The 17,764-nt window shown below is 40.2% G+C and overlaps 1 protein-coding gene across 1 annotated transcript in view; it reads right to left on the reverse strand.

Moving 5' to 3' along the window:
• LOC118773381 (receptor activity-modifying protein 3-like) overlaps positions 1-12,989 on the reverse strand; it is a 28,634-nt gene extending 15,645 nt beyond the window's left edge. Inside the window, exons 1-3 of the mRNA XM_036522296.1 lie at positions 12,562-12,989; positions 1,102-1,131; positions 585-744 (exon numbers count right to left, since the gene is read on the reverse strand). Of these exons, the coding sequence (XP_036378189.1) occupies positions 585-744; positions 1,102-1,131; positions 12,562-12,613 (242 nt within the window). The 5' untranslated portion in view covers positions 12,614-12,989. The remainder of the gene's footprint in view (positions 1-584; positions 745-1,101; positions 1,132-12,561) is intronic.
• Positions 12,990-17,764: the final 4,775 nt, after the last annotated feature.

Raw genomic sequence — 17,764 nt, forward strand, 5'->3', positions numbered from 1 at the left:
TTGCATTTGGCTTTGGGTCTGACAAAGGAATTGCTCTTTGCCATGTGCTGAGGTTGTTGACCCCCTAGTTGGACATCATAAACAGGGAAACCAAAGGGGGAGATGGGATGGAGGAGAGATGCCGTGAGCAGCGGATGCAGAAAGGAAGTGGGAAGCGGGATTTTTATAGCCATGGATGGGACTGGTTTGTTGAGGGTTGGTTAATTGAATTTGTCTTGTCTGAAAAGTCGCTTCCTGATTCTTCATTGGGAACTTCAGTCATAGAGTTTACAGTATGGGCAGCAGTGTAGCATAGTGGTTAAGGAACAGGGCTCATGACCAAAAGGTTGCGGGTTTGATTCCCTGCTGGGGCACTGCTCTTGTACCCTTGGACAAGGTACTTAACCCACAATTCCCTCAGTAAATATCTAGCTGTGTAAATGGATAATACTTAAAAAAAAAAAACACTGTAACCTATGTAAGTTGCTCTGGGTAAGAGCATATGCTAAATGATATAATGTATTTGCTTGGCTTCAATCAGAGTGTACTTTGTTGATTTGATTTTGCGATGTGAAATATACAGGTAGAGGAGGAAGTGTTCTTACCTGATGAAATATGTTAAGTTACACCAGTTCTGAGGATCTACTAGCTTCATGTCATGTTTAAACATCTCCCCACATTTCTCCATCTCCAGCAGCAGGGTCGTTTCATTGCATAAATCCACACTGGGCTTCACAGATGCCTTCATGTTTACATTCTCTGTTGCTGGGTAAAAGAAAAAAAATCCAATTAGAATTCTTCCATAAGTGTGAGCGCTACAGACTTTTTAGGGAATGGTAACTAAGTGAATGTCATTTGCTGTAAATTGTAACATTCATTTTCTGTTTCCAGTAGGAATAAATTTAAATGGAAAGTACCGTGTGGTTAAATAACAGTAGAAAGCTTTTGATGTAATTCAAACAAATGAGTATATTATCATTTGCATAACTATACGATAGAAACTGATTTGTACTCCACCAAGAAAATGGCACAGAACTGCATACACCCAAAATCAACACAAAACTATTTACTGGAATGCATACTTCAGGAGACTTCAGAAAGTTAATGTTTAAAATCTCTTACCTGACAATCCACTTGTCATTAAGTTGTTCACTGAAAGACAAAAGCCCAGAGTCAATCCATACAACAACATCAACAGTTGCATTGCTTTGCAATTAGCATTTACAGCCTATCAGTCTCATCACAGATCTCCCTAATAGAAAAAGCAAAAATAACCAATCTAAACTATTAACTTGTAAAATGGTATGATTAAAATAATTTCCTTAATTTCCTTTCAAAAACATTCCTTCATGCACATTCTGTCAAATAACGGGAAGACTTTTTTTTCTCATTTGCAGACAGGAAACCTGCAAGCGAATTCAGCAAAGGAGATTAAGCATCTATTGTACGGCGGTAATTAATTGTCTGTGTCTTTCAGACAGACAGAAAGGAAATCCAAATTAGGAATGACTGCAATACACAAAACCCAGTATCTCATGCACACTCACAGCGGGGAAATGCCGTTTACAAACAAGGGCATTTTATGTCTTTTCAGCCGAGCTGGGATAAATGATGTTTCTTCGGCGGGGTATTGATGGCTCTGCACTGGTGTGAGTCACACAAAAATAGCTGCGCTATTCCAGAGGTGGCAGATTTGCTTGCACGGAATGCTGGGAGCGATGACTGTCAGTGCTGCCCTGCGGCCCTCCTCCTCTGCGATGTGGGCATCTCCCACCCTCACATCCCCTGCCTCTGCACCCAGTGGGAGGGTCTGCTGAATATTTACTGTTTCTCGCCTTGGGTTATCTGTGATGTCCGCGATTGTGAATACTAATGTCACTTCTGATTTAGTCCCTGCCAGGGGCCCGCTCTTGTTTCCTTCCACGATATCACAGCTGGCCTCGGCAAAACGGCGACACAGAGCACCGCGTGAGGCTCTGGACCTAACTAACGCTGCGTGTGTTTGGCACCGCACCTGAACCCAACACTGGCAACCCCTGACTGACATATAATCAATCTTCCACCTTTGCTGCCAGGCCGACATTTACCTTAATGTCTTAAAGCCGTGTCTTGCAAGACATGCGCAACTTCAGCATTACCAGCTGCTGACCTGAGGAGAGCTCAAAAGGACCCGAACACCAATAAAAAGAGTCCTTCTCCCTGTCTGTCATCCCTGGCCATCGCTCTCTTGCTTCAACCCAGTGGGGAACAACTGTTATTGTTGTGACACACTAAATATAGCAATTTCCTGCATCAGGATACAGCAATGTTCAAAGCCAAAGGCCTGCGATCACTCGGTGCGATAAGTTCAAACGCTGCGGGGCTGGGACCGAAGTAAAGAGGGTCAGCGTGTTAAATGCCCCCCACTGTTTATCCAGAAGACTCTTCTTTGCTCCGCCTTCAGAGAAAAAAGTCTCTCATAGTTGAGCCGCTGAGAGGCAGCGAGCTATACTTGGAATCTGATTTGCACTGTGGGACAGTCTTGATTCCTGGAGGGGGAGGGTGGAGGGGAATCACTGCATTTTTCCTAGAACTGGGGAGTCATCTGCACTGCCTAACCTGTATCACTTTCCGAGTATTGATTTTTTATTTTATTTTTCTGATGAAAGAGCATGAGGTCAAAACAACTTTAACATGACCCAAACTATCAACGGCATATTCTCAAACATGAAGTCACCTGGCCTCACAGACGACATCTGACATCAGCCCCCTGCCGCAGCATGCCACACCACACCGTGAACGTGGAAAATGTCAGTGTTTTGCAACAAGTCAGGATTGTGCTGCCGGTTTAAATGTCATTGTATTTTGCACTGGATTACTGATGTCCCTGCGCCAAACACGATTGGCATTTTGGGGGATGCAAACATGACGACTGAACAAGATGGCAGATATGGAGAAAAAAACATATTTACACTGTCCCTAATCATAAATAAAACAACGGCAAACAGACAACAAGGCAGAAAAATAATGATAAGGCACACATAGACAAAAAAAAAATGCTTGTGTAATAATAGTGTTCACAGACAGTCTACAAAAAAAAATGAATCAAGAAAAATGAAAACAGATAGAGAAAACAAAACACTCAACAAAGCACACTTCCTCTGAAGTGATACGCTCTTATACAAAGGCTCTACAGCGCATTGTATTCCAAACCAGCACAGAGCAGCTTCCACTCTGGCAGCTATGCACAGTTTTATTGCTGGTGACATAAAGCCATCACTGCTTTTGCCTGGAAACATTCTGCTGCTTTGTATTTCTCATTCTTTCTCATGATTTCTCATTCCACGAAGCAATGAGAAAACAGTATTTACCGGGTAAATCAAGCTAAACAGAAATCAAAACGCTTTGGTAAAACACTGTTAACTAATGAGATTAAAATTAGTCACGTTTTGATGAGGCACTGAATTGTGAAAATTATCGAGGGGTGAAATACAATTTTTCCATTAGTCTGACAAATTAAGTTACTTAATGAGATAGTCCGAGGGGAAAACATCACAACGGAGTTACAAAGAGTTATTTTTAATGTGTTAATATGCTACATTCAAGTACAAAGAGAAGATGACAGGTTGAAGATGCCACGCTTTCTCAATTTACTTTAATGTAATTTGACACCTTAGTAGATGTTAATAGCCCTCAGAAATTAAAAGTCAGGTTACAGTTTTTTAAAAGAAAACATGATACTTTTTGAAAGAGTTTTTAAGGTGATTCAATTTCTCCCTAAAATGCCATTTTGCTGCAATCCCGAGTTCTTTCACCCACCCCGGTTATAAAAGCCCTCCAACACAGAGAACAATACGTCAAAGTCCTGTGGACTCTCGCTGTCACTATTATCTAAAAAAGTGTGGTTCAGTGGGAGTTGAATCTCGTTAGCATGTGTTCATGTCTATGCCATCACAGATACCGTCTCCCCACAGTTTATGGGAGAGTGGCAGGCACATGGGATGGAAATACTCTCTCCTCCTAAATCTCACCCAGTGCGCTTTGACAGTCATCATCGATCACGGCTTAATCTCGACAAGGATAATCTCTACAACACATAAATTTGTGAGGCACGTTTTGGAGTGGTGAACAGTCTCTTTGCACAACTGGATAGGAAAGGATAAGGATGCCAAGCAGAGTCCAGTGAAGGGTACCTCAATTTGACCTGGCCTTATTCCCAATGTGGGGAATGTCACTGACAGTACGTAGCATGTTTGTGACCGTTTACCTTGGGATTCACAGAGGGATCATACCACTGTAAAATCGCAGAGAGATGGACTAAATTATACTGCAGCTCCAATGAGGTACAATTACATCATCAAGTGCTACTGTTTTCTGTGGTCTGCCAGAAAGAGCCCTTGTTTCCTGTGTCAGAGCTCTTGTGGCTGCTCGTGAATTAGAATGTCTTGAGTTATTCTTGCAAATCATAAAGGTGCTGCCCTCTTGAAAATAGATCAAGTATCATTCTGACCTCTGTAAAACCCCAAGGTTTCATAGCAGGTTGAATGAGGTGAATATCCCACCAATACCTCAATTTAAGTTAACCGTCTTTTTATCAGAGTTTGGAGGAGCACTCAGATCAATACAATTTAAGCTTAGAAAACGCAGGTCCTGCTGGAGTTTATTCAGCTGCATTGATCTGAGGAATATAGGTGCAGACATTACTCAGAACTGCAAAAAGTTCAGCAACGTTATACTGTGCTGTCAAGGCACTGAGGAATCCGAAAAAGCTGGTGATGTGCTCTGGGTATAAGGGAGAACAGGGAGAGGGTCATCTTTCCAATACAGACCTAGATTCACACGGCTCTTAAAACAGCCACCTGGGTGACATGGAAATGGGGGTCTAATACAGAAGCAGCAGGAGACACTCTTCTTCTAAATGAAGCTGGCACCAGACAAAATTAACTTGTCCTATCCAGAATGCCACAGTGGCACTCAGCTGAAACAAGAAATGTCACAGCAGCCATCACACACAGTCTGTGTTTGTGTGCACGATCACTGTGAGTGTTTGTCTCGTTCTAATATGATCAGGGTCAAACATTTTCTTTGGAGAAGAGGGGGTTCTCTTGTGTCTTGACCTGAATTCGCCTGGACTGCACTACTGCGTGGAGGTGATGACAGCAATGTCAATATTCTCTCCACAGTTTCTGATCAGTCAACAATTTTGACCTTCAAAATGCTAAATGGAAGCAATGTACAGTGTTGAAATATTAAAACTGCCAGAGATAATTTTATTAAATTCCCTTTACTGAGTAACAGTTGGGATACAATGTTATATAAACTAAGCACACTGTGTCTGTCTGATAATAGTTTTGTTGTGCTGAAAAACAAATTTCCGTTTATTAACCTGAATTCTACAGCATTCGTATCAGCTTGCTTTCCAGGCACATAAACAAAAGTAGCATTTTGATTTTCAGTTTGACCTAATGTTCAGTGTGATACTACAACTATACTAATTTTATACTATTTTTGCAGCATAGCTAGGGCCTCAAAAGCAGTTTTGTTCACTGAAGATCTAAGCATTACTTCAAACTCTTATGAGATATTCTCAGGGAATGGTGAATGATAAAAAAATGATAATAAATGTAAGGCCACCTGCTGATCTTTTCAGAATGCAGTGCAGTCTGCAGTCAGTCAGTTCATGCTATGCTTGAAGTGCCATTTCGTATTTGTATATCAGTGCAGAAAACAGGCCATGGTAGAAACTCATTCTACCATTAAAACTCTTGGAAAGTAACTCATTCGGAAAAATAGTTACTCCAAATCAAGGCCATCTGCCACTGTCACGCTTTGGTAAGCCTTTAAATTACTGTAAAAAGCATAGTGGTGTGTCTCAGCTGTCTCTTTGGATAGACGACTACAGAGCAGTTCACACTGGGAGCTGCAGTTGGCGCCTTGTATCTTGTGTCATTGTATTCCTGGGATTGTGGTGCTGATATCATCAGCATCGGTGTCTGGGCTGCATTCTGTGGGTCGTCTCTGCCTTGAAACAGATCTCAGTTTCTGCTCAATCCCTGACCACTTACTGTTCTGCCACTTTGAAGACAGGGTGGAGAAATCTGAGCTATGCGCGATTGCTTGTTCTGGCGTTCTTTGAGACGACTTAAATAAACATCCCAATGACGCTGCAGACAGCAGATCAATAGACAGCCAAAAGGACAGGATACACCTGTCAGTGCTGTCTGCAATGCATCAACTGAAGGTGTCACACAGAGGAATGCAGAACACAGACATTCCGACTGTCAGTCAACTGACGAGGAGAAAGTGTGTCAAAACTGTCCCTGGAAGAAGAGAAATTCAAGAACCGTTCCAAATTAAAAGTGATGGGTGAATGAAAAATGGGGTGAATAAAGTCAAAGCTCTAAGTCATCTGTTATAGGAAATGAATAGAACATTGCAGAAAGTCCTTTTGAACATTTTCTTGAAGACCTGCTCTGGTACAGGGCTGTTATCTTCAGGTAGGAACGGCTTGACGGTCTGATTAAATTCCAGCACTTGGTTCAAATAACTATTGGCAGCTTGTCTGCAGGCTATCCTATAGCCGTAACCCAGTCATGATAATGAATCTAAATGGGTACCAAGGGTCTCGTGTTTGACCCAGGGACAACGAGAGAATGTTGCCATGATACTGAAAGTGATTACCACAGTTCCTCTTATTTAAATCATCTCAGACAGCACACACTCCCACACTGCGTTGAAATCCAAAACCTGGTGCCGCTGAGATAGTCTTGTAAGGGCTAAAGCAGCCATCCAGGACCTGCCAATCAAGCTGACAGACAGCGAACACTGCTCTGTTTATCTCAAGTGTACCAAGGGAATCAATAACTGAGAGCCCTGTCCAATTAATCTGTGTGGGAGAAAACTAAACACATCCAACAATATATAACTTCCTCAAAGACGCTACAGTAGTAATAAATAATAATAATTGTGGTGCAGTAGTAATCCCCACGAAAGAAGCCAGTCTGGGTGTTTCTGCTTAATCATCGCTGCTTTCTGTTTAAAAGCTGGAGAAATGTCAGTTTGGTTCAGGCACAGAAACTGCTTTTTCCAAGTAAAAATCGCAAAGGAGGTACAGTCACTGGAACAGACCTGGTCTCCAATTTAGGAACTGCAGTAAGCATTCAATTCAATCTGTAAGCAACTGTTCAAGTCACAGGCCTTCTAGGCAAGGGCTGTATTACACTGGGATAAATGTGCTGGGTAGCATGAAATCAAAGCTCCTGTGGCCAGTCCTGGCAAATGGACAACTATGTGACGTGTAATCAAATACAGTATTGGGGGTAGTGTCACATCAGCCACTATAAATGACATCACAGTCTCTGCTCGATTTCAGTCAGAAACAAAAGCGAAATATTAAAATGATTCTGCATGCTAAATTAAACTCCCACTCGTCTGCTGGCTTTGAACAAAAGGGGGTGAGGGGGAACAGAGTTGATAAACCCTCTTAAAGCCATCTGTAGAAGACTAGATTAGATGTCCGACCTTGGCTTGGGAAGGAGAGAAGGAAAGGCAGAAGACTACCGTGGAGCAACGAGGATGTCAGAGAACAAGAGGCTTGCTGCACTCGGCAAACAAAAGCAGGAAAGGAGTGCTGGTGTTCAGCCGTGATGTAGGGGGAAAGAAATAAATAGACCGGCTGGAGGAAAGAGAAACCTGAATGAAAGAATGACTGGCTGCTCCAAGGACGGATTTTCCAGAGGAAGTGCCACGTTAACCCTTTCTAACATATCAAACGCAAATGGAGATGGGACCAGGGCACATCAGCGTGTGTCCTACACTGATGTCTGAGGCACTGTTTCAGTCTGTGAAAAAAATAAATCTGTGAAAAATTTTACTATTTTTTTTTTATCAGCCAGCACTGCTTGTTTTGCCAACAACCTGAAATGATGCATAGACTTATAGGCATGGAAAGTGCACATAATGTGTGGTACTCCTTGTGAAACGTTAAAATGCTTTCAATTAAAAAAAAAAAAAAAAAAACAGGCACATCCCATGTGATGAGCAACCAGCAGCGAGATGACAGAATTCTTTCGAGGCCTCAGTTTTATACTAACCAGGGCATGTCTACACACCCCCACATCTGTCTCTTCCTGGTTCAGAGAGAGTGGCTCTTTTCTGAAGAGTATTGCCCTTGACCACGCTGTGAAGGAGCTGGGAAACATCTGGCTTGAGACAGCCTCCACAGCTGAGAATACCCCCCCCCTCCTTTCCAGTGAATAACACAAGCAGTCTCACTCATTCCCATAACCCTAAAATACGTTACACAACCCCACCGCATGTTATACACTGATAGATGTGCAAACGGATGCAATCATTTTCTCAGACCCACGCGTTTAGCTAATGCCTACTGCTTACTGCTGGCAGTTGATCCCTAGATTACAATTATATGAAGCAAATGGGGTGGAAATTTCAAGTCACTCAGCCGATGATTTCTGAAATCTCAGGCACGTGCTGCAGAATAGGGAGAAGATAACAGCCAGGATACTGATGCATGCTGTTCAAAGTGCCCACCATCTGTTTTTCATATTTTCATGCCTACTGTTTAATTCATTATATTTTCTAAATATCCTCCAGCATTCCCCTCCCCCTAGCCTCAATATACTACAAGATGTAACAGACCGTATCTTAATACAAGAATAATAAAAAAAATACTGTAGCTTCAGCAAAGTGACACCCTCATGCAATCTTATCCACTATCTTCAGATCAGCAGCTCAGACTACAATTAGTCTTATACAGGGAATTCGCAAATTTTAGTCTCCAAGTCACATAACACAGTGAAAGGCTTTGAGCACAGCTTCAATTTTCAGCCAGGAATGTCTTGTCTTTTCAAGAGGAAAACAGTCCGCCCCTATAATGAGGATAAAACATTTCAGCAGTTCACAGCAGTGGTTGCCATGAAGACTACCATTAAGAGCAGGAGCCAGGGATTCATGGTTTCCAAGTTTCTCTATTGTACGATGCAGTACGGTTTGCTTCGCTGGGCTGATATAGAAAATTGGGTTACATAACATTGCTGTACTTGCATAGTGTATACAAATAATGTTACAAGATTAAGCATCATGACCTCAGAGAGACAATTTGTCAAGAAAATTTTGTGCACTACTGAGTGCTGGCTAAACGACAAGGAAATTATGGTACAACAGCAGGGCTTCCTTTACCAAAAACACACAATGCAGTGCTGCCCTAACTTCGCACCACTCTACCATTTTACTTCTTAAACACTTGGATTCCTGGGAGATTGGCTTAGCTGTCTTCTGCTTTTTCCACCATTTACATGGCATCTTCTTCTTTTTTGGACCTGTCTTCAGTGCAGTGTTGAGTTCAGTTTTGCAGCGTTTTGCTGAGGTGATCAAGACTTCACAGTGGGAAATCTCACAGCAGCTGGGCAGGTGGTTGTAAAGCGAAATAGTTCTCGCTTCACAGATTGTATTACAGAACCTGAAGGCATTCAAAAATCAGGACTACATGCCATTATTTCGGTTATGGTGTTTATTTTTATCATTATTTTAAATTGTTTATATATTTGAACATTTTCTAATGATTTTCATGCTCACTATTATTCTCTCTGGTACTCAATTACATCAAAGTTAAAAACCCAATCAATCTAGAAACGTGATGCTGGCATTTCCAGCATTTTAAACCCTTCTGTCTCTGCTGTCTCATCCATGCTACGGTTTAGTTCATGTGGTTGTGAGAGAAAGTGTCAGGGACTGAAATAACAATGCAGCACAGGTATGGCTTTTCAGAAATATCATAACCCCGCTTCTCAGCTTAATGACACTCTTTAAGTGTGTTGTCAGCTCAAGTCCACTTAACCCTGTGTCTATGGGCAGATGAAGCTAAAGAGTGGAAACTCCAGTTTCAGTTTGAATTCATACAGCTGTAATTTCGACACCCGCAGATTCTCAGGGGAGCGTAATGTCTTGCGCTAAACAGAGCGATCACAGTGCTTCAAAAGCTGCCTCCTGGTCTCTGCACTTTGTATTTGTATTTTAAAAGTGATCCGTGTTGAAATATTCATTATTTGGCAAGGAAACGGCCTTTCTGTTCTCAGTCTCTGGCTCAGCTCTGTAAGAGCAACATGAGGGGCACCCACCAGCTATTCAACAACACTGTTCGCGTTCCCACTCTGCCCTCTTGCTGTGACAGCAAGAAGCCAAAGCCTTGGGCTCCCACACAGCAGTTCATTCATCAGCAACGCTGCATTATTGGGAGTGGAGACCCATTAAAGATACTACAGTATTGATTTTATTTCGCTCTAAGCCCCTTAGCAGGACCGTGTGTGAAAATCATAAGATCGGCTCAGCACCTGTTTATAAAACCTGGAAATACAGCAGATCTGGCACACTGCTTGGCAGTGATTAAGAAACAGCCTTAACCTTCAAAATGACGTGACTCTGCTGTTCTTTCCAGGATGAGCCAATCGCTCATTTCAGCAGGGAATTTATTACTTGTCATTGAAGGTGTGAAGTTCAAGCGCCTACAGAGGGCATAAAAAAATGATGAAACCAATTAAAGATTAATATGGCTCTTTACAAGATCTTGCCTCTACTGAAGGACAGCAGACAGGAGTATGGGCAAGAGATACAGCACAAACCAATTTGCATATGGTAGCTAGCACAAGATTAAATACTAAACACACATTGACATAACATATACATACACACACACACACACACACACATATATATATATATATATATATACAAATACATATATGACAGAACTGTCAATTAATTCGGCTTAAAACCATCATCTCTTTAACCAAATTATTTGACTGTTACATTTCTAACTATAGAATATGTCTGATAATTTATTCCAGATCTGTAATACATACTCTATATAGCATGTTATTCTGTAGCTGATGAGCTGAATAAACTGTTCTCTGCTGAGTGTTAGTTTTCAACTCAAGGCACTCAATGCAGGCACACAATGATCTTAAGTCTTACTGAGGAGTGGATTTATGTCTCCTGGCATCTCTTGGCCTCAGCTTTTGTCTGTCATTACAGACGGGGCTATCAGTTGGTTCTGCACATTTAAAAAGGTCTGCAAAGGTTCCTCTCAAAAAAAAAAAAAAAAAGCTGTGCACATTTGTAATGCACAGCTCTCACAGAATTACATAATTCATCTAAATACTTATGGCCATACAGATTATTTGGCATAAACGTCCCTATTGTACAATGATAGCAGATATTTTTAGAGGGGGAGAATACAATCTGCCCTGGTGGGGCTGTGAGGCTTTCTTTATATCTTCCACCAGACATATTTAGTTTATCCTGGGCTGCCTGCCAGCAGAACTCTTCGCCTCTCACTATACATGGCAGTATTAAGTCTATATCTCTGACCCATAGCCCACAGATTACAGCCCATTGTCCTAACGTCTTTGGTGCTTCAAGGAGGGCTTATGTCCAAAAAAAGCTGCTCTCTGATGAAAGGGACAGAGATCAGTTCTCCTTCCAACAGACAATATAACCAAGGGACTAGAAATCACATTTTCAATATTCTCAATTTTTGGTGTGCAGTTTTTAGATGCTTTAACACATTATTGACAAGTCAGAAATATGAAACGTGAATAAACTTAAATTTATGTTAAAAAATGTAACATTATGAAGTGAGCTTTCTTGTATCAGCAAAATGTGCACATGTCTGTAAAAATATTTGTAAAATAACAACGTGAATTATGACCCTGTATTAAAATGACTATTATCTGTGTTGGCACAAAATTTGCTTGACTGACTGACAGAAACTCGTCACTAATACAATTTTGTTACTAGCACATCGGAACCCATGTGTCAGTACTGGAACTCTGTATTAACACGTGTGTGGATGATAGAGCATAAAGGTTGCTTACAGAGACGAGTTACGAGTCAGAATGGAAGTCTTAAGTTGAACGTTTTCGATCATTTTCACTTTGGATCGCAGTATTGGAGCAGTATAATTACAGTCTCATCTTCCATTCCTACATCACAGATAATCAGCTCCGTTCTGTTGCTCTTCCGTATGCAATATTAGTTCCATAAGAATAAAAGGCTCCCAACAAATACATGTGCGTTTTTTCACTAGTAACAGCTTTAAAGAAGTTATACAGATCTAGTAAAAATAAATTATTAGTAGTACTGGTGGTTCCAATAGCAGTGGTAGAATCGCTATTAAAGCATATAACAAAAAGAAATACAGGTTTATGTAAAAGGCACAAACAACAGTCCACGCCATCACTACACATATGAAACTTATGTTAATCACTTAACCAGTAATTGTATTATATCACAAGTAAGTACTTGTCTTTGTCACCCTTATTGTGACCGACATGGCATCCTTATGCACGCAGTGATAACCGATGTTATTCATGAAATCCCAGAATCATGCATATTCAAGACTGTTTCTAAACAAGTATCTTAATGAACTGCTCTCATATTTATAATAACCTCCCACTGAAGGCTTCCTACTTGAATAGTGTAATGGTAATATTTTGTGTTTCCAATCATAAAAGATGTATCAGCAGCATTTCCAATGTATTTTATACGTTACTACAACAAATTAATGAATAAAAACCCAATACTTACCAAAGATCCCAACAACAAAAAGTTTTAACACATTGAGCCCATTTGTATCCATTACGATCTAAATGACGTCCTCCGCAGACAAATCGGATGCATTCAATGCGATTTTAGTTCCAAGGGTATGTGTCTGTAGCAAAACATAATTCTTCCTAATTGACAAGATATAACAGCACAGAAGTTAAGGTCGCTTATCTTCCTATTTGCTTTTTTTTCACTCCAGCTGTGGGATCTCTGTCATGCACTCTCATTTATCCGAAGTAGCTCAACATAACGATGGCCATTTTCAGTCCAGTAACGTGGACCTCAAGCACAGTAAGCCAGTTCTTCGTAGGCTACGGACGACCCATCCAGTGAGAGGCTGAGATCCAGCCACTCAATGCATGAAGAGGGACGCAGGAACGCCTGCCCACCTTTCTGATCGTGAGATTCGCTCTCGCCCCTTTTTCTCTCTCCCGCTCTACAACATGAGAGAGAGAGAGCCCGCGCAGATGAAGCAAATCATAATAAATGCAGTGCGTGCCACCCTAAACACCCCCCTTTTCTTTTGCCACGCCCGGCTCCCGTGGGATTGCTTCTCACAGTGTATACTACAAAAGTCTCATTACAAAAGTCCAAAGTGAGTGAACAAGCACCTCTTTTCTATGTATTTATCTCTATCTGTAGCTAAATGTATGTATGTATGTATGTCAAACTAAATAAACATGTCTAAATTTTTAATGTAGTAATATATGAACATTATTGAAGAATTCAAATTAATCGGTGCATTTACACATCCATAAATTTAAAAGTTACACCATATCTTCCTGTGTATTTGAGTTTAGACTTTTTATATATACATTTTAATTGAATAAATATTCTCTAACTTAATTGTATTTTGTTTTTATATATGTATAACCAATGATTGCTTTTGTATGAAATTAATCAAATATGGAGACAAATGAGCAGTTTAGCACCATGTACAATGTGGAGTTGAAATTAGATTCAACGTCATCATTACTTGGTTTAGCGTTACCTGGCTGAAACTCAATCCATGTAAGTCCCCTGGTGCCCCCAAATACCATTACAGAACAACACTAGCCCAAAACTGTATTAATGCAACTTTCTTAATTCAAGATTTCCTTGCCACTAAACTGAATCATCTCCAGGAGGTCTGAAACACTGCAACGTAACTTATGCTATGAATATCATAGTGCACCTACAGCACACGTCATGCAAAAGTTGCATTGGCTTCCCATTGAAGAACAAATGTATTGTAACTTACTGTGCATCACATTCAAAACTTTGGACAGAATCACCAAGATCACTTTCCCGTAACAGCCAATCTCTGAAACCTCAGTTCATAGCATTCAGCACAGGGCATCATACCTCAACCCTCTGGAGAATAGCTGGGTGAAAAGACCTGGGAGGCAAGAGCTGCCTTGTTATGCAACCTACTCCAAGATGAGGTCGAAAATAATGTAACCCCTCTCCAATTTATAAAGATATGAAAAATGGCATTCTTTCTGAGGGCTTTCTATGTCTGAATAGACAATGCATTCTGCTAGCATATGTAGCTCACAGTTTTTTTAATTATTGTAAAGGGATCTTATATTCTTAGATGTGTCACACTATGAAATGTGTAAAAGGAATAAATTAATGGTTTCATGACATTACGATGTAAATACAACTGATTAAGAACGGCTAAGCATCTTACCACTGTCTGTCTTGAAAGATAAGTCAGCAGCTTAGCTACCTAGCCCAAAGGCAACTGTTTTATTGCTGAATACCAAGCACTGAAACAATGGGTACTGTTTTTAATGTCTTTTCTATGACCCATCTGGGAATTGAATTCACAAATGGAAGCTTGTAGGTCGGGCAGACACTTCAACCATAAGTTATTGACCTCATGTCTGAAATCAGATGACAAAGAAATAACATTTTTATTTGGAGCCACAGTGCAAAATTGTGGTGGTACGCTGATGGTTATGCCTGCTACCTCAGAGGCACGACATGTGTTATGTGTCTTTTTCAGCCTCAAAAAACACACGTTTGTAGAGACATGTAGAGCCTTATGGTGCTGCTTTCCATTATAAATCACTATAAATGTATATACATTTGCAGCTAGTTTTCAGGGACTGTTCATACTCACTACCATATTAGCTGTTTATATAAGGAGGTTTTGATAGGACTGTGTGTTCTTTCATGTTGAGAGGCGATTTATCATGCTGTGTGGTGGAGTGGACAATCATTCCACAGCCTTGCGTTAAATATGATGCATTCCTGAAAGGTCATGGGCCAAAATGTAAAGGAACAAACTTGAGCTCCTGATTTTTGTCAGGTGACCGTAGAATGCCCAGACCTGTAACTAATGATTCACTCTGCTTTGTTTCTCCTGTTTCAGCAGAGCTGCTGAAATGCTGTTCAAAGGGGATTCATAGCACGGCTCAGCACCACTGTTAATTGATCGTATCTGAGCATTAATCAAAATGTGGACACATCCGTTAAATTGCTAAGCCTGTTCTCCCATAATAACTCATCATAACAAATGCATGTTTTGATTTTAGGCACTACATTTAATAATATGTCCTGTTTGCATAATTTGTTTTTGGCTTCCTCATCCTTACGCTATAAGGCAAATAATAGCTTGCCTTGACAATTTTGATTAGACCTGCCATTAATTCGTAGCCAGCCCAAATTTCTAGCAGGCCCCATTCATCATAATGTAATGCATTTTACTGCAGCCACTAAAACAGGTTACCAGGAAGTACTTTACAATTGTAATATTGAACTCAGTTTCCTCTCATTAGACCACCACCAGTATTGAAATTCCATTTCTCCAAAGGGTCATGTTGATACGCAATCAAACATTGGATGAGAAGAAATAATGAAATAACTGCACACAATACAGTCAATCTTCTGGAGGTCATTAATTGAATATTACTCCCAAGACTCAAGGAAAACACCATTAAATTCTTACAGTTCACATTTCTGAATGTCTCTCTATCCAAAAAAAAGTTAAGAAACTCCACTTTTTTCATCAAATAGTGGTTAATATGAACTGGTGCTGGCACACGCAGTTTATTTACAGATGTAGCTACAGCTAAGAGGTTATTTTTTAATTCAATATTTCATGCCATTATTTTACAGTATGTTTCTCTGGCAGCTTATGATATCAGCGTGGTAACATTGTACAATTGTTATGTTTGTTAATTGAGTTTTCCATATATATATATATATATATATATATATATATATATATATATAGCAAATAATATTTTCTATGGATTAATTATATCTTCTAAGGAAACACAGACTCCAATGGCACATTCAGGTATAAACTGACATGCAACATTTTGCTCTTTACATGGAATATTCCACAGCTGTTACATGACTGCATGGCTTCTGTTCAAAATGTATGCTTTATGAACAATCTCTAGCAGGGACACCATTGTGACACATTTTCTCAAATGCGGACACATTTCCTAGATCAAATGACGGGGTCATTGCACACAACATCTGGCAGTTTACGACGAAATACAACAGTGAATTTTATCTTAGTGCTCATATTAGTTATTGAGGGCCCATTCTTAGATGCACTGGCTTTGAAGTGTTTGACTATCTAAGTGTTTGACAACTTATATGTTAACTCATTTGTTCATATGTACAGGGCCTTCATAGTGCATAGCGTTTTTAATGCACTATAAGGTGTAATATAAGCATTTGTATATTGAAACTTGCCTATAATAAACTACAAACTCTTTAATTTATTAGGATAATAACAACGTAAGGTAGGGTGTACTCCAATGCATCCTGCTTGTCCACTATGGTGAGGTGAGGTGTCTTATAAATATTCAAAGAGGGATCACTTAGATTGTAGTATGATTTTATAACAGTTCCCAAAGTACCTGTGCATAAAACATGTTGGTTCAAGGACAGCAACCTCAGCAGCCGTGAGATTTGCATAATTGTAAACAACATGGTGAATACCATATGCCCTGTCCTATGTGGCACCGTTGACACGCTGCATCTGTATAAAGCGCCACTGTATTTCTTAAGCACATACATTTATACTGAAGCATACCACACTGTATTTTTATATACATTATTTTGCACAATAAGGTTTGTGGAATGAGGCCTGTCTATCCCATCTGATGGCTGGATGGGATGGATGAATTTACAATGCCCAGCCATCCTAGCTCTGAAAATGGGCTCTGCTGTGCCTCATACAACAATCCTGAAAGCCTTGGAATGGACATTTATCACTTCATATTTAAAGAAAAAATTGAAATTATAACATTTTGAAGGAGATTGACACATCATGTTAAAGTTAAGAAGTGAAGCAAATAGTTTAATGTACATAATGTAACAAAACGCCCGAGCGCTCTCTTGTGGAATTATTGGTAAATAACATTATAGTAAATGCTACCTAAACGGTACGAATGTCAAAAGCCCTATTTCCGTAGGGACCTATGAGGAGATCGGACTATTGCATTTGGTATGTCGATGATGTCTTGCAATCACAGGCACTGTAAAGGAAGAGTTGGTATCTGGCCGTCGAAATGCAGTGATTAATTATTGTGGAGCTTGTGGGCAAATACGCTCAGTCGCTTCTCTTGCGAGTTGCCAGTGTGTGTTTTCAGTTGTGTTTTTCAGAGACAGAGATGAGCTTATAGTACATATCCACAGCGCCGATCCGACAACCAGGGTTGCTGATAATATGGTAGCGAGTAAAGCGTAAACTATGACATTGCTACATATAATCTACACTGACAGTGTACATAACATCTGTGCTTGCTTTTTTTTCAGCGAGCTAAATCCACCTTGCTACTCTAACTGACAAACGTGTTTGTTAAACTGATTCCCGAAAAAACGTCCAAACAAAACCATCTACCTGGCTTTCCAATACCACATGTCAGTAACAATTCAGCAAGTACCTTGACGTCCCAGGTAGTGGTCATTTCGTGTGTCAAACCTTAATAAAGTGATGGTGTCATGGAATGGAAAATTTCTTAATACTGTACCGCAAATCTCCAAATGATGAAGTGAAAACAAGGATGATCTTTCCTAAAGGTCACATGAGGACAAGAAAGTTTCTAGCAGTAACACTTATGAAGAAGAGAAAACGCTCGCTAGTAGGCACTTTAGTTAACAGATCCTGGATGAGTGTCAAAAGTTTACAGTAAATGGCTGAGAGTATGATTTGGGGTAGACGAACTTCCATCTCTTA

Source organism: Megalops cyprinoides, chromosome 2 (assembly GCF_013368585.1).
Source record: "Megalops cyprinoides isolate fMegCyp1 chromosome 2, fMegCyp1.pri, whole genome shotgun sequence".
Lineage (NCBI taxonomy): Eukaryota > Metazoa > Chordata > Actinopteri > Elopiformes > Megalopidae > Megalops > Megalops cyprinoides.